Source organism: Vigna unguiculata, chromosome 10, assembly GCF_004118075.2.
Source record: "Vigna unguiculata cultivar IT97K-499-35 chromosome 10, ASM411807v1, whole genome shotgun sequence".
Lineage (NCBI taxonomy): Eukaryota > Viridiplantae > Streptophyta > Magnoliopsida > Fabales > Fabaceae > Vigna > Vigna unguiculata.
The window spans coordinates 40,647,905-40,670,864 of NC_040288.1; the positions used below are offsets into that span (position 1 = coordinate 40,647,905).

General features: G+C 33.7%; 2 protein-coding genes across 2 annotated transcripts; one reads left to right on the plus strand and one right to left on the minus strand.

Annotated features, from left to right (window-relative positions):
• The first annotated feature begins 95 nt into the window (after positions 1-95).
• On the plus strand, positions 96-11,187 carry LOC114166585 (F-box/LRR-repeat protein 14). The gene is made up of 16 exons (XM_028051332.1): positions 96-460; positions 808-1,245; positions 1,333-1,461; positions 1,548-1,755; positions 2,752-2,898; positions 3,396-3,470; positions 3,789-3,860; positions 4,395-4,466; positions 5,960-6,031; positions 6,170-6,241; positions 7,126-7,197; positions 7,453-7,524; positions 8,652-8,795; positions 8,963-9,034; positions 9,572-9,718; positions 10,694-11,187. The coding sequence occupies exons 2-16, from the start codon at positions 1,051-1,053 to the stop codon at positions 10,876-10,878; spliced, it is 1,734 nt and encodes a 577-aa protein (XP_027907133.1). The 5' UTR covers positions 96-460; positions 808-1,050; the 3' UTR covers positions 10,879-11,187.
• Positions 11,188-14,583: 3,396 nt separating this feature from the next.
• Positions 14,584-22,437, minus strand: LOC114166640 (protein TOPLESS-like). The gene is made up of 26 exons (XM_028051393.1): positions 22,282-22,437; positions 21,722-21,858; positions 21,435-21,614; positions 21,210-21,323; positions 20,971-21,129; positions 20,363-20,540; positions 20,122-20,248; positions 19,923-20,032; positions 19,659-19,827; positions 19,452-19,561; positions 19,274-19,343; positions 19,088-19,161; positions 18,908-19,003; positions 18,736-18,831; positions 18,526-18,653; positions 18,184-18,418; positions 17,936-18,097; positions 17,761-17,859; positions 17,407-17,553; positions 16,697-16,807; positions 16,414-16,593; positions 16,201-16,329; positions 16,026-16,121; positions 15,676-15,864; positions 15,435-15,601; positions 14,584-15,180 (listed from the first exon to the last, which is right to left on the minus strand). Exons 2-26 carry the CDS (start codon positions 21,799-21,801, stop codon positions 14,976-14,978), a joined length of 3,411 nt encoding a protein of 1,136 aa, XP_027907194.1. The 5' UTR covers positions 21,802-21,858; positions 22,282-22,437; the 3' UTR covers positions 14,584-14,975.
• Between the last annotated feature and the right edge of the window lie 523 nt (positions 22,438-22,960).

Sequence of the window (22,960 nt, forward strand, 5' to 3'; positions counted from 1 at the left end):
AGTTCGCAAGGCAACCGAGTGGGTCCCACCTACTCTTCCAAATGGATAAAGTCATGAGAGTTCCACCTTCCTCTCAATCCCTTACCTACCATTTTCGCCACGTGTATTCCGATGTTTGCTTCGGACGGAGCCTCGGTTACGAGCCACGTCCCCACCCACCACTCTTTTCTTCTCGCACTCACTCCCAGGTTTTCAACTTTCACCTGCAACTTCTTCTCAGTTTCCCTTCGCTACAAACTCTCTCTGCTTTTTCGGTTCACTCTTTCCACAATCGTCTTTCGTTCTGTTGTTCTTTACCTCTCTGCAAATCTTCATTCAACAAAATCTGTAGATTCTGCTGTTCTCTGCAGTTCGATCATCGTTCGTAACTAGCTATTATGTTCCGTTTGTGTTCTCTGCAGTTCGATCATCGCTCGCAATTTGTTACTTAGCCGTTTGGGTTCTCTGCACTTCGATCATTGTAAGTTGCTACTATGCGGCCGGTTCTTTCATCGCTACTATTATTTATTTATGTACCTGTGTATGCTTAAGTTTATTTGTATATGTATTGTAATTTTAAACCCTCCTATTTTAGTGTATTTTATGAGAATTTCGTTGTTTCAGTTTTTTACAGTATTGTTACAGTACTATTGTGCCGTTCATATTAGTTTTTTTTAAGTACTATTTTTATTTGCAGTGTCCTTTTTTTAGTGTACAGTGAGGTCCTAGTGTAATCTACCCTTTTCCTGTTTGTGTGTGTGTGTTTAAGACAAATATGGCAAGTGGTTATTATTGTGCAATTGCTGATATTTCAAGCTGATTTGGCAGTTTTGGTCTTTGGATTTTAGAGGAGGTGGATGTTGTAGATAGAACTTGTTAATGGATTCAAGAGAAGTCAATTCCTGAATGCTCAAGTTGCTGAATCTTATTCAGCTATTACTGTGTCTGGCCTTTTTAATAGGATGAAGTGATGCGTTAGTTCCATATGTTAGCTGTTGGTTATTGAATGGATTCGTCTAGTGTTGTGCTGCAAGTTTTTTGACATATATTGGTGACGGGAATATATCCTGGATGGGGGGAGCTTGTTCTAGGAAGCGAGAGCAGGACAATGAAGATAGTATTATCAGAGGTCTATCACGAAGATATTCTAAATGTGGGAGTTTGAAATGGTGGACATCCTCTTTTTCTTATCCATCTATTGATTTTCAGTTACGGAAAGGAGAATGTCCACCATTGTTGGACCTGTGTATACAGAAAATAAATGAGGTATTGTTTTAACAAAAGATTTGTTACTTGTTCGGACCCTATATATGTTGATGATTAGATCTAATCACTGCAACCTTTATCTGACAGGACATTGATAAATATAACTCATTTTCTATGCTGCCACGGGATATAAGTCAGTTAATTTTTAATAATTTGGTTTACTCCAGACGTCTAACCAGTGTTTCCTTAGAAGCTTTTCGAGATTGTGCTCTACAGGTAAATAATTAAAGGTAATTATGAACCTGGTTGATTATGTGTTCTTGGTCTAACAATTATTTTTATCTCTTTTTTTTTTTTGACAGGATCTTTACTTAGGAGAATATGATGGTGTTGATGATAATTGGATGGATGTAATCTCATCCCAGGGTTCATCTTTACTTTCTGTAGATCTTTCTGGGTCTGATGTCACTGATTTTGGGCTGACATACCTTAAAGATTGTGAAAGTATAATTTCTTTAAATCTAAATTATTGTGATCAAATTTCAGATCGTGGACTAGAGTGCATTAGTGGTAATCTTTCTTTTCCTGTTTGTTATAAAATCACGCTCAATGCATCTGCAGTTATTCATTTATTTCTCCTATTTGCTCTTGGGTGTTAGTCCTTTGGCATTTTATATATTTATATTATTTTCTTCATCTTAAAAAATTTAAAAAATATTTTAATATTCTTTGGTAAACATTCTCTATACATTGATGTGGAAATGGGCTACGTATTGCCTTATTTTTAATGCTATGTGAAATATTTAAAGTTAGCCTAGGATACTCTGGCTGCCAGTTCATAATTTTTTTTTCCGGTGATAGTTAGGTCTTTTCAATGAAAAAATTTCAGTGAATGAATTCTTGGTAAATGATTTTCAATTTAAGAACTTTATCCTTCAAGGGATCAGTATAAGGAGTAAGTATAAACTCATTGTTAGTTTTGAATGTCATTAACCACTTTGGTTATTACTTAGAAACTTTTTTACCAGAATTCTCCGCATAGTTATCTTTATTCTTTTGGCAAATTTGTTTCCTATTGATGCACCTATTTCTCATTTTCTTTTCTTTTAATATTGAAAAAATGAATACATGAATCTTGTGCCGATCACCTGCATGCTATTACATTTTAGGTGCTATTTTTACTATAATGTTAAATATTTTAATATATCATGTTCAAAGAATTTAATTCTGGAGAGAAAACGCAGATGATTATTTTACCTGCCTTGGAAATTCTCTTTCTTTTAAAGAATGAAAATGTTTTCAACAGCCACCCATATCAGTTAATCCAATTTGACACAATGAATTCTGAACAGGGAGGTTGAAGTGGTTTGCATGCATTTTTGTGTAATATATTGTTTCTGTTTACCTCTGCCATCTGTCTTAGCCTTTTTGCTACATAACGTATTCATAATTTTCATGTGTCTTACATATAATGTAGATATTCATGTGAAATTACTTACTTCTAGGAGCTTCGTCCATAAGATGCTTTTACTGAATGTTTACAACAACTGTGATAAAATATTCCAGGCCTGTCAAATTTGACAAGTTTGAGTTTTAGACGAAATGATTCAGTTTCTGCTAAGGGAATGAGTGCCTTTTCTGGTCTTGTTAACTTGGTCAAGTTGGATTTGGAGAGATGCCCCGGGATTCATGGAGGCCTCGTTCATCTTCGAGGTTTGTTCTTAGATGCAATTTTTGTGTGAAAGTAAAGCTTTACTAACCAGTTATTGTAAGACATTCAAAACTGTGTTCAAATTTGAACTTCCAACTTATTTAAGTCATAGGCTGCTACTATATCCTATGATGTAGTATTATTGTCTAATGTCTATCACAGTTGTTGGATCTTTCAACTTACAATTGACATTGTGTTGTCAATGAAGCAGAGACAATTAACTGAACATCCAAATAGAGTAATATTTTTTGTCCTACCTTGTGCCTCTATTCTTGACAAGTGCTATGGAAAGCTAAAATAAGGAATCAATAACTTACTACACTTTTTCATAATATTAGCTGTTTCATTTACAATTATGTATTAGTGAACAAGTGCACACTGTAAAAGGTTGAAGGAGTTCTATTACAGTAGCTGTGATTATGTAGCATGAACTCTTGGACAACAAAACAAACTTGATATCCATGTAATTTGTGTCAAATGATTTGGTCCGTATTTTCAGGTTTGACCAAGTTGGAATCTCTCAATTTAAAGTGGTGTAATTGCATAACAGATTATGATATGAAACCTCTTTCAGGTTTGTTGCAAAACATCTTGCTTTCTTTTGATTACAGTAACTTAATTTTTACCCAAGATTGATTGTCTAGACTTTCTTTTATGCAATTAGTATGTTTTCTACTACAGAGTAGTTTTTACACATATTCTGCAAAGTTTATTTACCTTGAGTTTAAGGGTTTTATATCACTTGAGAAGATTAAATAGCAAAAACTGTATTTGATAACAAAGAATTGTCAGCATGCATGTCTTTATTTTTATAGAAGTAAACATTGTCATCTTATTAGACATATTTTTCAGTAATCAACAATACAATTTATCTGATTCAATTTACCTCCAGAGCTTGCTAGCCTGAAAAGTCTAGAGATTTCATCCAGTAAAGTGACTGATTTTGGCGTCAGTTTCCTGAGAGGTATTGTTTTCCTCAAAATAGTTTTATATGTCTCTCTTTAGTCTTGCTACACATGTTCTATGTGAAGATGCAATGGTCAATTGATGTTTTGTGCCCACTTTTACTTTTGTATGTACCAAGATTTTATTCAATGAAGTTATTAATAGAACTTTATAGGACTTCATACTACTGTATGCAATTATGAACTGTTCGTGTTTTATAGAGTCGAACTTTTATTTTAAAGACCAAATTAGTTATTTTTCTTTTAATTTCAGATTAAAATACTTTGTGCTTCAATTTTAAAATGTAGACTCGTTTTGTCTAAGAATGCTGATTTAAAAATATGTTCATATAAAGTCCACCTCATGATGAAATATTTTGTCAATTATTTTTCCAAGGTTGATCTTTGTTAAGTTGTTTAATTAGAGAAATTGCACAGTTGGGTGTACATCCAAGTTACAATGCACTAGCGTCCCAGCTTACCTGTTGAAAGGAAATTTCATAATTTCATATTAACCTGTCTCATTTATTTTCAACATTTTTGGTTCATTACAGGGTTACAGAAGCTTGCCCTGTTAAATTTGGAAGGGTGCCTTGTAACAGCTGCATGCTTGGATTCTCTTGCAGGTATTCTTTCATAGATTTTTATGCCTATTGTATTAATCCGTCTTGTTAGAACCAGTTTGGTAGGGGTATAATCTCTTGGTTATTGGCTTAAGTATTTGTTGGAAATGTTATAGCCCTGCTCTTATATTTGAAGGGATGAATACTTTAAAGCTTAAAGCATTAGTTTGGATCCTTTTAGCATACTACTGCAAGAAGATTGTAATTTGAGAAGGGAAAGTCTACTAGCTGTGAAGCTTTAGAAACAAAATGCTTGGGTTGGGATGTGATTCCAAGTATTTAAACTGAGCTTTCTTAGACAACGTCACCATAAAATATATATGATTACTAATAACTTTGCTAACTTAAAAATTAAAGTATATGACATGCATGAATATTTTTAATATAAAACAAGTGAATTTATTTTATTTCAAGCACATTGGTCTTACAAACCAAAATATATTGTTATATATACACAGGTGGATGTGCCGATACTATTTCAAAACATCACAAATGATCATATCACATTCTATTTACTTGCTCACGCATTAATATATGATATCTCATAGCACATACAAAGCACAATGGTAAATTGTTATTATTTAAATTTAATATACAATTCCAATTCACCATTAAAAACTTCATATAAACTTTTGTTACCACGTAGAATTATACAATCAAATTATGAATCAGTCTATCAATCACAATCCTAGCTTTACTCAAGGCTCCAAGAAATTTAAAGAATATCCAACTTGACTCATGACTCGATAACTTTAAGAAGATATATCTTAGTCAAGCCAATTACAACATTATTGGCTTCATTACTCAATATGCACACTACAGCTTAGTCACCCTAATTACCACCTAGGTAATCATCACTTTCATAAATCCAACTCAAATTTCATTTTAAAACTCAATTATCATTAAATAACTAATTATAAACATTAAAGGTAACATTAAAAGATACACTCATTTATTTAATCAAATTAAAACTATAAATATGAAGGTCATTTCAAAAACATAAGCAAATAATTAAAGGTTAGTTTTTTAGGAATCCGTTTAGCGAAATTAAAAGTGGCTAAGCGAAATTTGGCTAATACAGAGCAGTAACATATTTTTGCAGAACCAAATAATCGAGCGAAATTTCAGTCCACCAAGCAGTTTTTAGCTAATGCTTTGATTACCCGCCAAAGGAATTTGGTCCAAGCCTTAGTTAGTACCTTTTCAGAAGAAACCCAGTTATTTGTTTCTAATAATTTATAATGTTAGCACAGTATTTACATTTTTGTTTATTCAGTAGCTTTGAGGTTTTAATTTTACGAGTTTAATTGACTCCAACCAAAAAGGTTTGAGCTGACATTCCTATTATTTTGAACCACCTACTATTAGGGTTTTTATAATCAGTGGACTGTTTGTTGAATCTTAGTCTAAATTCATCATGTCTTTCTTGTCAATAAATAACCTATTGAACGTGAAATGTCCATTGATGATTGATTTGATGTTATGTTTTGTGCCAGAGCTTCCTGCACTATCAAACTTGAATCTTAATAGATGCAATATCTCTGACAATGGGTGCAAAAAATTTTCACGTAAGTTGTTAAGAATTGCATGGTTACCTCTTTCAGGCTGTAATTTTATATTTAATAATAAGCTTTTTGGGCTGTTTTTTTGACACCATAAATTTTGTTGGGGGCATTATGTTTGTAACATTATCCTTTTTTTTACAGGACTGGAAAATTTGAAAGTATTAAACTTGGGATTTAATGTCATAACAGATACATGTTTAATTCACTTGAAAGGTGATTTCGAATCTCTTGCTTGTTTTATTTTCCTATATTCATCATGGTCTATTGTGAAGATAGAAGCTATTTATAAACTTGTAAGTGGACACTAGTAGATCTGTCTAATGGAATTCTTACATGCCATATGGGCTGCTAGGTAGTTAAACCTATCCTTTTCCGGGAATGTGAAATGTGGAACCAGGAATTTAATGCTAAATATCCGAGAAAAAAAATATATTTTTGTCCCTAATTATGTGGCATTCCAAGTCCTCAGTGTCATCCATCCATCAAATTATATATTAGAAAAGTATACAATCTACCTCTATTCCGACTTCAAATCCTAACTCAAAGGAGAGGATTGCTTGAATCTTGTAAGGAGTTTGGTCATATTCCAAGCTTACTGAGGATATCTAAGCACACCCATCTCACATCCAGGATTGGACTGTTTGGACTTTGAAGTTTGCAAGACGGAACATTTGTGGGCAGCACAACTTCAAGACTGAACAAACTATAGTCTTATATTAGAAACGAACATATTGGTTTGATGGTGTGATACTGTTTTCTTTGAAATTTCCTGAAATCGGCAATAATTTTGGCGCCAATTTTGGAAGATGTAGTGTTACACTAATGTGTTGACTCTGTAAGACTACTTTTATAGCAATGATAACTGATTAATCTCTACTTCACATATTACCTTCATGAGTTACACTCTCAATAGTATAGTCTTACTTGTAGTTATTGTTCGTGATATAACTTGTAACTTATTATTTTGTACATGTTAAATTAATACATGAGCAGAATATTTATGTATTATTAAAGATATAAAGCAGTAATCCTAAGACAGTGGATATATTTGAAAGAAAATGGCTGTATCTAACGGTTTGATGTATGTTTTCAAGCAGGATTGACAAAGTTGGAGAGCTTGAACCTTGATTCATGTAAGATTGGTGATGAAGGGTTGGTCAATTTGGCTGGTAGATGCTTGAATTCTCACTTATTTTATTATATGCTATTTCTATTGTTTTCTTTCTCTTTTTTATGACTTCCTGGATGTTGTTGCTGCCTAAATGTTTTGGGTAAAGAAAGTGAAAAAATTAACTTAGCACATTATCTACTTGGCATAATTGGTTGCAATTAATTAGTTTAAGATTGTTCATGTTATTTATCATTTTAAACGCACATTTCTGCTTGAGTGAACATTTGACTCGTTTTCTTCTCAATGTTTTAAGGCCATAAGCGATTGAACTGCTTGGAATTGTCTGATACAGAAGTTGGAAGCAATGGACTACAGCATTTGTCAGGTTCGATATACCAGATCCTTACTATCATAATTTGTATGTTTTTTTGGTTGAGCTTTGCTTGTACTTCGAAAAAATTGTGGATATCAGTGTATAGTGGCCAACCTCAAAAATAAACAGTATAGCTTATTAGTAAGATGGCCTCTATTTTAAAGTTTTATATGTAGATCAAATAATTTATACTATGTACAAATATAAGTGCTTGCGATTTAAAAGAAAACACTCAACATTGATGACATATTCATATTTACCAATAAAAGGTCATGTCATGCATGGGTTTTAATAAAACGTCAGCTAATAACAAAAGACGTCAGGGAAACCAAGGCATGCTCATTTATCAAATTTTAAAAGGCAAGACATTCAGACATTTAATAAAAAGTGAGGCCAGGGTGGATGTTGCAGAGTTCTGACAGAGGAGGATGAGGGTTCAAAGTAGAGAACAATAATGGAAGGTGAGTATCACTAGTAATACTGCTAGAGATAGGTGGGTGTTGGTTGAAACTTTAGAGAACTACATATTAGGGGTTTTTTTAGTTCTAAAATAGGGGACAGAAATCTCAACTTTGCTCCTAACCCCTCTCCTCCCCTGAAAGAAACTGTAATTTTGTGGCCGAAAGAGGGTTTTCAGAAATGCCTCATTTAAGCAGCACTATGGCATGGCACAGCCACTGTATTGGCCATAATTAAAAAATGCACCACTTAAAAACTTCGTTGACTGTTCTGCTGACTTCACTTCTATAATATTGATAACTATGATGTGGTTATGTTCGTAATTTTGAGAGATATTTTATGCTACTGAATTATGTCTGATCGTTTTACCTATTGCATCTCATCCGATTTGGATATTTGGGACTGATGCTCTGATGCCCCATCTCTATAGTTTGTGTTTGAAGTTTCATTCTTTCTTTTGAAGTTAGTTTTATCCCTTTTTACATTTGAAAGTTGATGTTATCCTATATACTAATCTCGTGACATGGTTAACTGCTGATTAATGAATAAACCAATGAGGAAGAAATATGACATTCTTTGAGTTGTGATTCTTACTATGCGAGGTGCAGTAAATGCTTGAGATATGTAGAATTCTGTGACGATTTTTTTCATTGATTATTTTTTTATTCTATTTGTTGTAGGATTGTCTAATCTGCAGAAAATAAATCTTTCTTTTACCATGGTTAGTGACGGTGGTTTAAGCAAATTGTGTGGACTCTCATCTCTGAAGTCCCTTAATTTGGATGCTTACCAAATTTCTGACATCGGCCTGTCAAACCTTACAAGTATGTGTTTCTATATGTGAAATATTTTACACATGCATCCCATATGATAATGTAGCGATAGAGTGACTTGAGTTGGCACAAATTTTTCTATTCTTAGCTTAAGGTTTTATTTTCTAATCTTAAAGTTTAATTTTGCAGCATTCATAATTCTGAATTTGGCAATGCAGGTTTGACTGGCCTCACTGACCTGGATTTGTTTGGTGCACGAATAACAGATTTTGGTACAAACTATTTGAAAAGTATGCAATTCATCACTAAATATTTACTTCGGCACGCATGAATATTCGTGGATATGTTGATTATTACCTTTTTCCTTCAATATGGTTCTCTTTTTATTTTATTTTTTCTGGCTTTTTGTGTTTCTTATTTTTACATGACAAATAAAAGATGTCTTGTCTTTTCTTTACAGTCAAATTACATGAGCTATATTTTATCTGAAATGTGATTGGATAATGCTTGTCTCTTAATTCGCAATGTTTAGCTCACATACATTATTTTTGTTTAAGTTTAATCTGATCACTAAATGTCAATTTGATGCATGTAATATGCAGTTGCTGGAAAGATTTTTGTTAGTCTCGTGTGAAAAGTATATGCACGGACTGACTAGTTTTTACTGTAAATTGTTTCTTGTCAAATAAGATTCAAATTCAATATTAATTCCCCTATGATTAGTGGTATTTACATGGAATAGAAGGAATGTTAATGTTCTTTGATTGAGCCCATATCAGTTACAAGTTGAATTCGTTGGTTTGCCAACTTTCTTTGTGGTGAAACAGAGTTTAAGAACCTGAGGTCTTTGGAAATATGTGGTGGAGCTTTGACGGATGCTGGTGTGAAAAATATCAAAGAGCTTTCTTCTCTGGTCTGCTTAAATTTATCACAAAACAGCAATCTTACAGACAAAACTCTTGAGTTAATTTCAGGTACTTCCGCATTCCTTTGTTTTATCTGACAAGTATGTTGTATAATTCTGCTTTCGTTTTTTATTCCTTCTTGACCAACTTGAAAACCTAAATAATCACAAAAAATGTGAACAAGTGTTGTGATTTTAGTAAACAGTTTCATAACAAGTTGTCGGGCTTGGGTTATATATTAAACGGGATCATATGCCCTTCTTTTTGAAGGGCGTCTGCTCGTGAAAGTCCTAAATGCTTCAATTCGTTGGCTATTCAAGGGACTCTAGTTGGGAAATTTAAGTCCTAAATGAATTCTGAAGTTTGTATGTAATAAATATTTTCGTTGTGCTGTAAAGTTGAGTTAAATTAGGTTTCCAAGGCAATAACCCAATTTGGTATTAGTAAAAGGCATCTAAATATGTCAGCTTTGCTCTATTATTGTCTTTATTTTCGATGAATCTTTGTCTAGAAATCAAGTATGCATACCTTCATCGTGATATGCAAGTGCAGTAGAATATCCCGGTATACAAGTTATACTCAAGTGGTGATTGGATATAATCAGACCTTGGTCTTACTTTCCTGGTCCTTTGGACACTATCTGTGTTAGTCTAGTTATTCTGTATGTGTAGGTTGTGTCATTCATTCACAAAGAAGATTATTGTATCCTCTTCTTTTGTTTATAGTCAATATTGTGTTGGGAAATTATTCTTGGGAAAGGTCACCTAACTTTAGTTAATTTTCATTGAATGACCAACTTCAATTTTCCAACAAAAAAAATATAATGAAACCAATTAAAAATTGAGCAAAATTAACTAAAGTTACCGTGACTTTTCTTGAGAAAAAGTCACCGAATCCGTTCCCAAATCTTCCCTGCTTTAAATTGGTATTATCTTAATGAAAAATGGTTTGCATTTATTCCTTTGGCCAGAGTCGTGAAAGTTAGGTGATCGTAGTTAGCTATACATGTCTGTGATGATCACACGTTTATGATCATTATTTCAGGGCTCACTGGGTTGGTTTCTTTGAATGTTTCAAATTCTCGTATCACCAATGCTGGTCTGCAGCATTTGAAAGCACTCAAAAACTTGAGATCTCTGACATTGGAGTCCTGCAAGGTGACAGCAAATGACATGAAGAAACTGAAATCAATATACCTCCCGAATCTGGTAAGCTTTCGCCCAGGTTAGTTAATGCGCTATTCTGATCTGTGTATATACGTATATTATATCATAAATACATGTCGGTCGTACTCTGATGTATCTCAGAGAAGAATGGAAAAACGACCTCAAATTGTACATAGCTATAATAATGGCTTTGTGGAAGCTGTAACTCCACGTGTGCTGCCAAGCTTGCTTTTGTTGTTTGGTTGTTTTGTAAATGTTCATAATGGAAAAGAATTATGCAAGGACGTGTTTGCTACTGCATATTCAAGGTGGTGATAAATTCACTTTTCTTGTTTGTCACGTTTGAAATATAAAATCAACTGTTTTGTACAAGCGAGTTCTTGAAGTTATAAAGATGTGTGTGTATTATTATTTAAACGATTTCAATGTGTTAATTACTCAGAAGTGAGTAAATTTTAGTTTTAGTGGTTAAAAGTAAATATAAAAGTAACATTTGTTTCTCTAACAGCAGGTGAAAGTATTCTAATTTTTTAGACGATATTGATGCTGATAATGCATACGTTATATCATATCGATTTATGATTTTCAAGGAGAATTTTAAAATAAGTTTAATTGTTTCTTTTCTGGTTTTTATGATGTTTTAAAACATTTATTATTGTGTTGAAGGTTTTAAATTGTCATATTGAAAGAAGTTAATAGTATCGTAGGTATGATTGATAGTAGCGGTGCGGTAGGTGGCGAGATACTTTATTATTTAAACTTAATTTGTTGATGGGAGTGATATGTAACATAAATAAATTATATATGTCTATGTTTGTATGTTTGTAATTTGTCACTTTCAATGAAATTGAATTTTGAAAACTTAGGTGGTACAAAAATAACTATCAAATCTAAATGTTATTATGTATAGTATATATTATGATGCTAAAATAAGATTGGGAGGAATAAACAATAAAAATAAATACTAGAATCATAATTTGTTTGCCAATGTTTTTAATTTTAGACAGTGAAAACAGAAAATATTGTAAAATTTGAGACAATTTTGTATGTATTGAAATTTTAATTTTCTTAAAAAATGAAATTTTTGAATTTTAATTATTTTTTTGTAAAAGAAAGTGACATTATTTTATTTTATAAATTAAATATTAAGTTAAAAATAAAATTAATCATATATAATCACTAAAGAAATCACAATTAGTTTATACTCATACCTTTGTCGTGTTATACATTTATACTGGTTGTATCCAGCGAACTCTAATAATGAAAAAGGTATTTATTAGTCATTACATCTAATCCTAATTAATTAAACTAAAACGCACAAGTTGTGTTTTCTTTTGAAAGTTACGACTAGTTTTAAATCCAATGTAAGGGTTAATATTTACTTGTGTGATTATGTTAAAAGAGAAATTAGGGATTAAGAAAAGAAATAATAAATATTTTTAAATTTTTAATTAAGTTTTAAACAGATATGAGTAAAAGGATAAATTAATTCTCTATAAATATGTCACAGCGAAAAGCTGGAACATAAATTTACTACTACATTTTAATAATATATACAATTAAATTACAAAATAAACATTACATGTTAAGATAAAATAGAGCAGTAAAGTAGTTGTAGTTTCTTATTCTTATGAAATGTTGTAAATATTGATTGCCAGAACTGCACCCACGCATTTAATTAAATTGAAAAACAAAATGAACAAAATTGGTCAGAAAGTTTTAAAGAATAATTTTTATTGTTATTCGTATTGTTTTCCTTCAAAATAGAAAAAATTAATATTAATTTTTTTGAAAAAAAAAATTACTATTTTGAAAGAGTAATGTTAAATTTAAATATTGTAGTATATGTAATTTTTAAGTGTATTGTGAATGTTAATAACTTACTTTTGCTTTTTATTATTATTATGATATTTTTTTTAATGTTATTATTATATTTAGTTATTTGTATATTTTATTAATATGGGTTCAATCACCTATTTGACTTGAATCGGTGTCTTTATCAATTCAATAACCGGTCTGATTTGTAAAAACATATTAAAACACGAGCTATTGGACTATCTTATTATTTTTCAACTTCAATTCTAAAATAATTTAATATGAATAGTTATCATAATACGAAATTGTAATTTAACTATTAAATCAATAAAAAAAGTATATAAATTACTCAAATGTAATTTGATTTATATATATAATGTTGAAAATAGCTGCAATATAAGAAATTGAATAAAAAATATTTTATGATAAATTATTGGATAGAGTGTTATTGAATATATCTAACTTGTTGCTATTGAGGGAGAATGGTCCCTTCGGTCACACAAATTACATCTTCTAGAATATTTTATGTTTCAAAAAAATTAGTTGAACAATTATATCAAATAATCAACATGCATAAATGTTTTTGGATAATGAAAGACGAACACTCAAATTTTTATCCAACTCCTATCTTACACCTATAAAATAATATTTTTACTTTAAAATATAAAATAATTTAAAAACAAATCACCAAGAAGAATATAAATAACATTTTTTTAGTAGGTATCAAATAGGGGCAGAAAAACATAAGAGATGTTCATGATGAAACTTTTTCCTTTACAGTATCACTCAATCATAAATGATCACATGATAAATTTGTCGATTTTTTTTTCTTTTTGTAATAATTACTTTAAAAAATACATCACCAGTAATATTTTATTAACAATGTACCAGAAAAAAATTATACTAACAATACGAAATCATTAAAGTCAATAATTCATAATATAATTGCATCAAAAGAAACAATAATGTGAATTTTTAAGCAGGTGTAATATTGAGTATTTACTAGAAAATTGCAACTTGTGTTGTGCTCTTATTTTGTTTTTGAGAAATAATTTTTTGACTACTAAATTTTGACAATTTTCTTATAACTTTAGGTGGTATCTTCTAAGTGATTTTTTATTTTTTTCATTTTTTCATTCTTAATAATCTAAAATCACTTAAAAGATATCACCTCATGTTATAAAAGAAAGTTGTTAAAATTTAATAGTTAAGATATCATTGTCATTTGTTTTTTTGTTGGCAGAAAGTGAAATTGATCTGAAGGAAGAAAGGGGGGCCTGGGATTGTTGATGCCAAACAAGGGACAGCAGTGACTATGAATGGGGTATCAAAATAAATCACATATTCATACCCTACCATGGGTAGGTACAGTGGGTCCCAACTCAAATCATGCATTTATGGACTCAACAAATTGCACCATATAATCTAATCACAACACTCGTGGACTCGAGAGAACCTATCTATCCCCAAATTTAATGCTCAAACATTAAAATTGGACATTTTTTTTAATATTTAAAACGTGCCAAGAGCCAACACTTCAGGAGTGTTCTGCAGTGTTTAAAATGAGGGAAAACAGCAGCAATCTCTTTCAGCTTTTCTGAGAAACTAAATTTGACACACAAAACTATTTCTGAAGTTAAAATGGTTGTTTCAAACTTTTATGTATTCATGAACAAAAAGGCTTTCATTGAATTAAAAGGTCACTTTCTTTTTCGAAAGAATTATAACATAAATAACAAGACAACTTTATTACTTACTGCTTCATATACAAACCTTCAGAAATAACAGTAAGAAAAAAAACCAAACAGCTTTTACAGCTACTAAAGCAAATAACTGGTGCCTGAATCCTGAGCAAAAAGATGGTATAAACCTAAAGATTTAGTGCTTTAGACCTCTTTCTTGGGTACACCACAAGGTGCACATTAAAAAATCATACAGAAAATTTGGGAACGATGAAATATGAAGGATTAGCACAGTGATTTACATGCAAGATTGGAACGGGGCTGACAGAAGGCAACAAGTTAGGATCAATCAATCTAATTAAATAGCCAGAAGCAGTTTGAAAGTGCTGAAAAGAACTTGTACATGATCTGTAGCATTAAACTTAAAAAGAATTTTTCACATCTATCGGCAAATTACAATGTGGTTTTGGCCTTCAACCAAAGGAGTTGCTCCAGGGCTCTGGCATGATGTGATTTTTGTGCACAGCACGGTCGATGGATTTAACTTAGTTGGATGAACTAAAGTGAAGAGTGCCCTGCATTAAGTTAAGTACAAATTTAGTTCTTAAAATTGGCCAGCAAGCCAAGTATGTAAAAGAAACTTGTCTTCGGCTGTGACACGGATCATCTTTGAGGTTGATCTGAAGAAGGTCCAACAGAAGTAGCTGCAACATTGCTTGCTGACCCATTCTCAATCGGAGGAGGCACACCCCACTTCCCTTCAGACTCGAGGGGTTCAAAAACATGAACTCCACCATCCGACAGTCCTACAGCAAACTGATTTGGCTCTTGTGGGTGAGCCGCAATTACAAGTGGTTGTACGCTGGAACTGCTTCACCAAGACAATGTTAGTATTCAACAAAAACTTGTGTCAAAGATTCATTACAAGCACATTCTGAACTAGGAATAATCTAGGGTAACGCAAAAAAGAAATTAATAACAATGCAAATCATATTCAATTTCAGGTTGACTCTCATTTTGGAAGAAGGGTAAGAAAATTAAAGCATTTTAAATCTATTTCTTTTAAGTCATAGAACATTCTTCCCCATGCCAGCTGATACAACTAGTTAATAGAATGATTACCTGACACTTGCTGGAAGATATGCAGAAGGATTGATACGACAACGTAATCTGAGATTTGAAGCACTAAATACACAGATTGTTGCGTCTAAAAAGCTAGCATATATAAGCTGGCTATCACACGAGAATGTTGCATGCGATATTGGAGCAGATGAATCTCGCGGGCACCACTACAATTGAAGCTATTGGCATTAGACAAAATGATCGTAAAAATTATTCACATGATACATTGAACTAGACTAACCTGCTTTAGGCCTTCTAGTTTTGTTGCTTCATAAATGGCAAGTTGAGTTTCATGTACAACCAGGAACTGTATTTGATCTTGATGAAACTGTACACGGGTATCTGATTGTGCCGGTGGTGTCCTCCCAGGAGGAAGCTGCAAGAATCTAGACTTCTGCTTTTCCCATCCATCCGTGTTCCAGACACAAATCTGCATAATAAACAGGGTACAAAATTAACTGCCCATATCATCACAGTAGGAGTTGCATTGCCACAGAAACCAGTTAAAGATCCGAATCCACAAGTTCTTTTATGCAATTGAACCATAGAAAAGCCAAATTCTGAAGACAGATTATAATAAGCAATTATTACCTGAGCATCTGCTCCAGATGAAACTAATACATTCAATACATGAGAGAAAGCAAGACCAGTAATTCTTTTAGTATGGCCTTTGAGTTTACTTTTAACCTGCAAAAGAACTGTGCATTAACAACAAAAGATCTCAAATCATGAGTACAAACTGCTCACATACAGACAGCTCTGTTACCTCGTCAACACGGACATTGTATATTTGAATAGAGGAGTCATCCATGCCTATGGCAATAATATTGTTATCCTGAGGATGGAAAGCAAGAAAGGTTGCCGCAGGTGGTGGAGGCATGAACGTTGTCATAGTCTGCACTTAGCCAAGAAGATTGAAATTGGTTCATTGGCATGTTCCAAAACGTGGTCTTGAATAATGATTACACTCATAGTTTACCTTAAAGGTCATCATATTGAACAGAGATATCTTCCCTCCTGATGCAGACATTACGTATGAGTCATTTTTGGACAATGCAAAGCAGGGTACAGCATCCTCAGGATTGCTATCAGCAATGTCATTGGTCATCAGGATGCCACTAGAAGGTTGCCACAACTGAGGTTGCAAGGTAGCAGTGGCCTACAGGATGAGTTATCAACATCAAAAGGGAGTACAATTCCCAATATCAATTTCTGAATAGAGAATACTTGTCTGACATAAGAAAATTCACATGTTCTCACACCTTGCCAGATGAATTGCGCTCGTTTCGCTGCCATTTCCACAGCAGGTGAATGGCATTTGATGCTAATGCAAGAATAGCATTACCCGAATTTGTATATATCAACCTTGATATCTGTCAAAAAATCACAATTTCCTTCATGGAGATTTGGCCAGAGAAACATCACAAGAATGAAGGTCACAATTGTGCAATCACTTTTTTTAAAATATACCTTATTCAGAGCCATATTTAGGGAAAATATTTTTGTATAAATACTTAAGGATTATTTCACCAACCGTCAACGTTTATGCATCAAGACACAAAAACAGGTTCTATGTAAGATGGTAATACAAACTGAAATCATGAGTTTGGCAATTACAAAATTTACATGAATAGGAGAACATTTCCTGCAAAACTACATGGAAGCAAGAAATCCACAATTCTTTTTTGTTGCATAACCCAAGTCCGTAAGATACTAGCATTACCAGATAATACGAAAAGGCACTTTTAAACTAAGCAACCAAGGGTGTATCCAACATCTACTGATAAAGATTATGTTCACTGAAGATTAAATTAAGGTTGGATGAACACAATTTTAAAAGGGGTTTTCCCTTAGAATTGTGGACTAAAATGGTTTGAGATAACACTACATCTAACCATGAAAACGTCTCTAAGGCTGCAATAAGTTTGTTACTAAATTTCTATGGATATACAATAAAATTGAAGTAACATACCTTAGTAACTCTAACATTCTCTGGTAGCTTCAAGGATCTACATTGAGATTGTTCATTGATTTCAGTGAGCTTCCATACCTTTGACTTGTCATTGGATTCTTCACTTATTCTGGGTTTAACATCACCCATGTTTCTCGTATCCCCATTCTGACGAGATGAAATTGACAGTTAACAAATAATAGTTTTCATAAATCATAACAAGTATGATATTTCCTATTTCCCAATAACTGATGAATAATATGCACTATTTATTAAGTGCAGGTTGAACAATAAAATAAACATTAAAAAGAACAGTACAACTATCAAGCAAATAAATTACAAGTCCCACTGATATACAAAGACAAGATCACAAACCATTCCAGTAATAGCTACTACAGATGAAGCCCTCTCTGCCAGTGCAGCACTGGTTGCAGCAGCTGCGGCAGCAGCAGCAGAAATTGGATTAATTGTAGGCTGCCACAAACATTGTGTTAGATTAGGTTTTATTAAAAATAAAGAAATGGGCAATGTATAACATCTATAAATCTACCTTTGTCAAGGCTTCTGATGCTCTTGAAGCATCATACAAAGAATTCTCTAGTGTGCGCAACAAACGTATGCCATCCCCATTGGCCAAAATTTTGATTCCATTCTCATTTGCAGAGACAGCTAAAAGTGTTCCATCCTTGTTGAAACGAATACGCGGGCTTGCCTATAGTGTAGATCAGGCAACAATTAGCAAACAACTATAATTTCTAGAGGCTAGCTCTCTAACTTTCAATAAGATAATTAACTTACAGGGAGACCTCCATCAGCATCAACAGTTGTCAAAAGCTGAACATTATCCATATCCCAGAATTTGATGGAGAAATCATCACCAGCAGCCAAAAATCGATTTTTGGTAGTATCAAATTGCACAACACCCAAAGATCGCTTACGAAATCCTTGATAAGTCCTTTTCACAGCTCCTTCACTCTCATTCCACTCAACAATAGAGGACTCTCCATCTTTGCTAGTCCCACATGAAAAGAGCCTGCATACATTCATAGCCAATTTTGAACATTGGGTGATGAAAAGGAAATATAATACAACTAAGCAACAAGATTCAGCACAAAAGGATCCATTGTTGAGAGTACATACCTTGTACCATCAGCACTATAAGCCATGGTAGTGCACCAACGACCAGGAGCTTCATAATCAACACGAGATCCTAAATTGTCATACAGCCATGCTTTTATTTTTCCATCTAATGCTGTTGAAAAGATGAACTACAACACCAAAAAGCAATGAGCGTCAGCAAGAAAACCAACCCAACTAACAATCCCTGAATGTTTGGAAGTCAGTTTGAACCTGAATGTTTTCTTTATAATGCGGGCAAACAGAATAAACAGGAGCCTCATGACCTTCAAATGTATACTGCTTTGCACCTGAAGCAGCATCCCATACCTTCAATTACAAAATTTAGTTAGTAACACATTCAGCTTCTCCACTTGAAACCAAGCACACGTTCTGACAAACTTACCCTAATGGTCTTATCATCACCACAAGTTATCACGCATAGTTGCTTATTTGGGTGGGAGAATGCTAGATCGTTCACTCCACCAACATGAGCATCAATCTAGAAAACAGGATCATTAAGTAAGCAAATACAAAAGATGCACATATGCAAATGCATTATGCATTTATGCATGCAAGTGTATACCTCCAAGTGTTGTCGTATTTCATCCCCACCTTGGTAAGCGTATATCTGAACAATGTGCCTTGAGTAAGCAACTCCTGTTCATTGAACAAGCACAGACATTTCGGATTGGTTCAGGTGGCATCTCAAGACAAATATAATATGATTATCAGTATACAAGCATTAAAGAATTAAACATTCTTAACTTACCAAATAAAGCACCATCAGGACTCCAAATCACACGGTTGACAGAAACACCCGGATCTTTAACAAGAGCAGCCTGAATTTATCATAATTAGTTTTTCTTCAGAGATGACAAAATTACAAGTCTTATGGTTCAACTCAGATTCCTATCAAGAACATTCATGCGTAAAGGTAAAGGGACAACCTGAAATGGCATTGAACATGCACTAAGATCCCAAACTTTGAAATTCCTTGAAACCAATCGCTCCCTAGAACCCACCTCCCACAAAGCAATGTCCCCCACATTTGTACCAACTGAAAAATGACATCAAATAAAAGTTAAGTGGAAACTTGGTAGCAAATACATGCAACTTCAAAAACAATACTAAAAGGCCTTAGAAGAGCAGCAGACCAAGAAGTAAAGATTGTTGAACTGGATGAAAGTCCATGCTCATAGGAGCTGACCCCTGATTAAGAGTTCGCACAACAGCCTTGGGTATGTCATCAGGTGTGTTAAAAGCTTGACTATGTTGACCATGACCTGGGAATGTTGCTGATAACACATTGACAGGTAGATTCACCTGCATAAAGTGATGAATAGCAGAAAACATGAGATTAAAACTTGATTTTTCAACCAATGAATTGCTAATTATTTTCATAAGCATAGTCATATTACCTCATCCGAAATTCCAATCGGCCTTGTTCTCTTAGCAACATGCTCTGAGTCTCCAGATGGATAGTCAACAGAAGGATTAGTTGGGGGAGTCCTAGGATGCTTCAAAGCAGCTTAACAAGGCAATGAAACATGTTATAAGTCAAAGATAAATTAGATACGATCCCATTATGACAACACCTCAAGAGTTGGTGAAGAATACCAGGGATCGACGGAGCACCAAGACCTATAGCTCCACCTCCAGAAACCGCAGCATGTGCTACAGTTGTTGGATTCGACATCCAACCAGCCAGGGGTGTTGGCACTGGTGCTGGAGTAGGTTGAAAAGGCTGTAAAAAGAAGCACAGAAAGGTCCAGCACCAAAATAAGAATTGAAACATAACAGACATGAATGATGCTCTCATGCTACCAAAAGAAGGTATAAAATTAGTTCAGGAGCCCACCCCATGTGCACCAAGTGGAGGAAATCCTCCAGCCTTTGGTAAGGAGCCTAGTAGCGGATTATTAGCAGGTGAAGGAGCTCGTGCACCATTTGGTTGTCCACATGAATGATCCACGAAAAGTGTTTTTATATCAGGATTTGGCCTTGGATTCTTGCAAAGTTGATGTTGCCAATTTAGGCTGTAATTAAAAGAAAAAGAAAAGCAATTCTTTGTTAGTAGAAGATATTTTAATCAAATAGTCAGAAGTGTATCTTTAGTACAAAACCTAGCACAGCAATGCACGATCTATAATTTAATAGAAAGGAGGCACAGAAGCAGATAATGCAGTCAAATATTGCATCACCTTGCACTAGATACAGATTGATGGAACTAATTTTGATGAAAATAATTGTCACATACAAATGGAAATTGCAAAAGATTGAATATCAGTAACATCAAGCTTTTATAAACCAATAAGCACATAAATCTAAATACGACAGATGATCTCCATCAATTGTAAATTAAGAACGCTACCTAATGATTGCATTGGGTACAAGAAAGTTACTTCACATTCAAAGCACAAATATGTGTTCCATACTAAGCACAAATATGGACATAAAAAAAATTACCTTTGATTGATTAGAGTCCGTAACCTTGAGTTTTTAAGGTTGGGAAATTGCAATTTGTCACGAAATAAGGGATTTGCTTCAATGAGCTTTTTAAGCTCAACCAACATTATTGCTCGTGCAGACTTTGTATCGCCATACTTAGACAGTTGTTCATTCTCCCTGTGTCAGCAGAAACTCATTAGCTGCTTCTTAGAGAACTTTTTCACACTGAAAACAGGAGTAAAATTTAACATTGGTACCTAAAGTTTTCCAAAGTCAGAAGCTGTGTGATTTCCTTGAACAATTCTTCATTAAAAGTGGCAAACACTTTCAAATCCTTCACTAATATTTCTACTGCCTTAGACCGGTCATGCCTACGTAAGAAAATTTAAAACAGTTAATTAAACTGGTCTGCTGGTAGAACACTGTAATTTAAACACTCAGAATCAATAAAGAATCTAAATGTGAATTTGTGGTGAGCTTACTTATCTAAAGCCTCCAGATACTTCTGCTTCCTTATCTCAAAAAATATCTTCATAGAATACCTATTATCATCCACCTTGGTGAAACCAGAGAGGTATTTCTCCACCTCATCCCAATTCCCATTGTGCACTTCATCCTCAAAATATTTCATGTTAAAGAAAAACCCTGATTCCTGCTCAAGCCTATTATTTTTTAACCCAAAAAAATTAGTTAATTAATGAATGTGGTAAAAAATAAAAATTAAATAAAACACCCAAAATAACCTAACAAAATAACAAACTAGCCCCACTTGTGCACAGTCTCTTTGAACTTTTCCTCATCGAGAAACTGCAAGATCAAGAACACCAATTCCCTACTAAGAGAAGACATCAGAACCCCCTCGTCCTCGATTAGATACACACTGAAATGAGCAACAGTGAACTAGATCTGCAAAACCAAAAAATAAAAGAAAAAAATAATAATAGCAGCTAGGGTCAGCCATGTAAACCACAGAAAATAAAATAAAAATTAAAAAAAAAAGACCAATAATCAAAATCCCCACCGTCAATGAAATCATCTAACCAGAAGCATTTATTTATGGAGAAAACCCTCCATATTTTCCAAAATTAACCCAAGAAAAAAAAAAAAAACGATGCGGTTTCGGTGGCCAAACGAAAACTAAGAGAAAACGAAAACGATTTGACTCTATCTACATCCTACACGATCAACAAAGCAGCTTTAATCTAAGATGCATGAACCAAAAGTTTCAACCTAAAAAAAATGGCATAATTTTTTTTAATAAAATTAAAAAAAAAAAAAAAAAAAGCAAAAAGCTACAGATTCGGAAACATGTAAGGGAGAAACTCTAACCTTAGAAGCTAACACATCACAAACCAAACGCTCTCTGTCTCTCTTCCGATTCTTGCACTTTCTCTCTCCTCGCGGAAATGGACTAATCTACTCGCTCTCTCTCTAGAAACTCGAAAATATATATAGAGAGAGAAAGAGGTCATTTGAACTTGCAGAAATAAGGTGTTTTTTATATAGGAGGCGACAGATAGTGGAAGTGATAAGCTTTTTCACTTATCAATCTATCCCAATAAGTTATCAGGGAAGGGCAAGCACTTATATTACAAGTGCAGTTAATTGCGGGACCCACTAAGCCGGCTTCGGTTTTGTCTAAACAATCGGCTCGGAATCTCGAGCTAACAGCTGTCCTTCAGCTCCAGCATGGGAGTAATTTTCCTGTGCTGACGCAACATCAAGCTACTGTATTTGGATGTTTTGCTCAGGTTCCGCAAGGTGATGATGTGGCATATTGGATGGTGAAGATTCGAGGTAGAAGGGTAGGGGAAAGGCGTGGATAGTTGCTGAGAAAGCGACTTTTACTGGGTTAAGATCCCCGGTAACGACAAAGTTTCTCGGAGGGGTCCCATAAATTTGACACCAGAGTTTGGAAATTATTACACTGCGTGCCATTACTTGCAACTGCGACATGCGCGTTTTATCACCGTGTGATATGGGACATTATCCCGTACGATATTTTGGA

Coding starts and splice junctions, on each gene's coding strand:
- LOC114166585 (XM_028051332.1), top strand. CDS start 1,051: ATGGGGGGAGCTTGTTCTAGGAAGCGAGAGCAGGACAATGAAGATAGT. Junction 1,246..1,332: donor GTATACAGAAAATAAATGAG/GTATTGTTTTAA, acceptor TTTATCTGACAG/GACATTGATAAATATAACTC. Junction 7,198..7,452: donor AGGGTTGGTCAATTTGGCTG/GTAGATGCTTGA, acceptor CAATGTTTTAAG/GCCATAAGCGATTGAACTGC.
- LOC114166640 (XM_028051393.1), bottom strand. CDS start 21,801: ATGTCTTCTCTTAGTAGGGAATTGGTGTTCTTGATCTTGCAGTTTCTC. Junction 19,562..19,658: donor TCAACAATCTTTACTTCTTG/GTCTGCTGCTCT, acceptor GTCATTTTTCAG/TTGGTACAAATGTGGGGGAC. Junction 16,808..17,406: donor AGAATGTTAGAGTTACTAAG/GTATGTTACTTC, acceptor ATTTTTTGACAG/ATATCAAGGTTGATATATAC.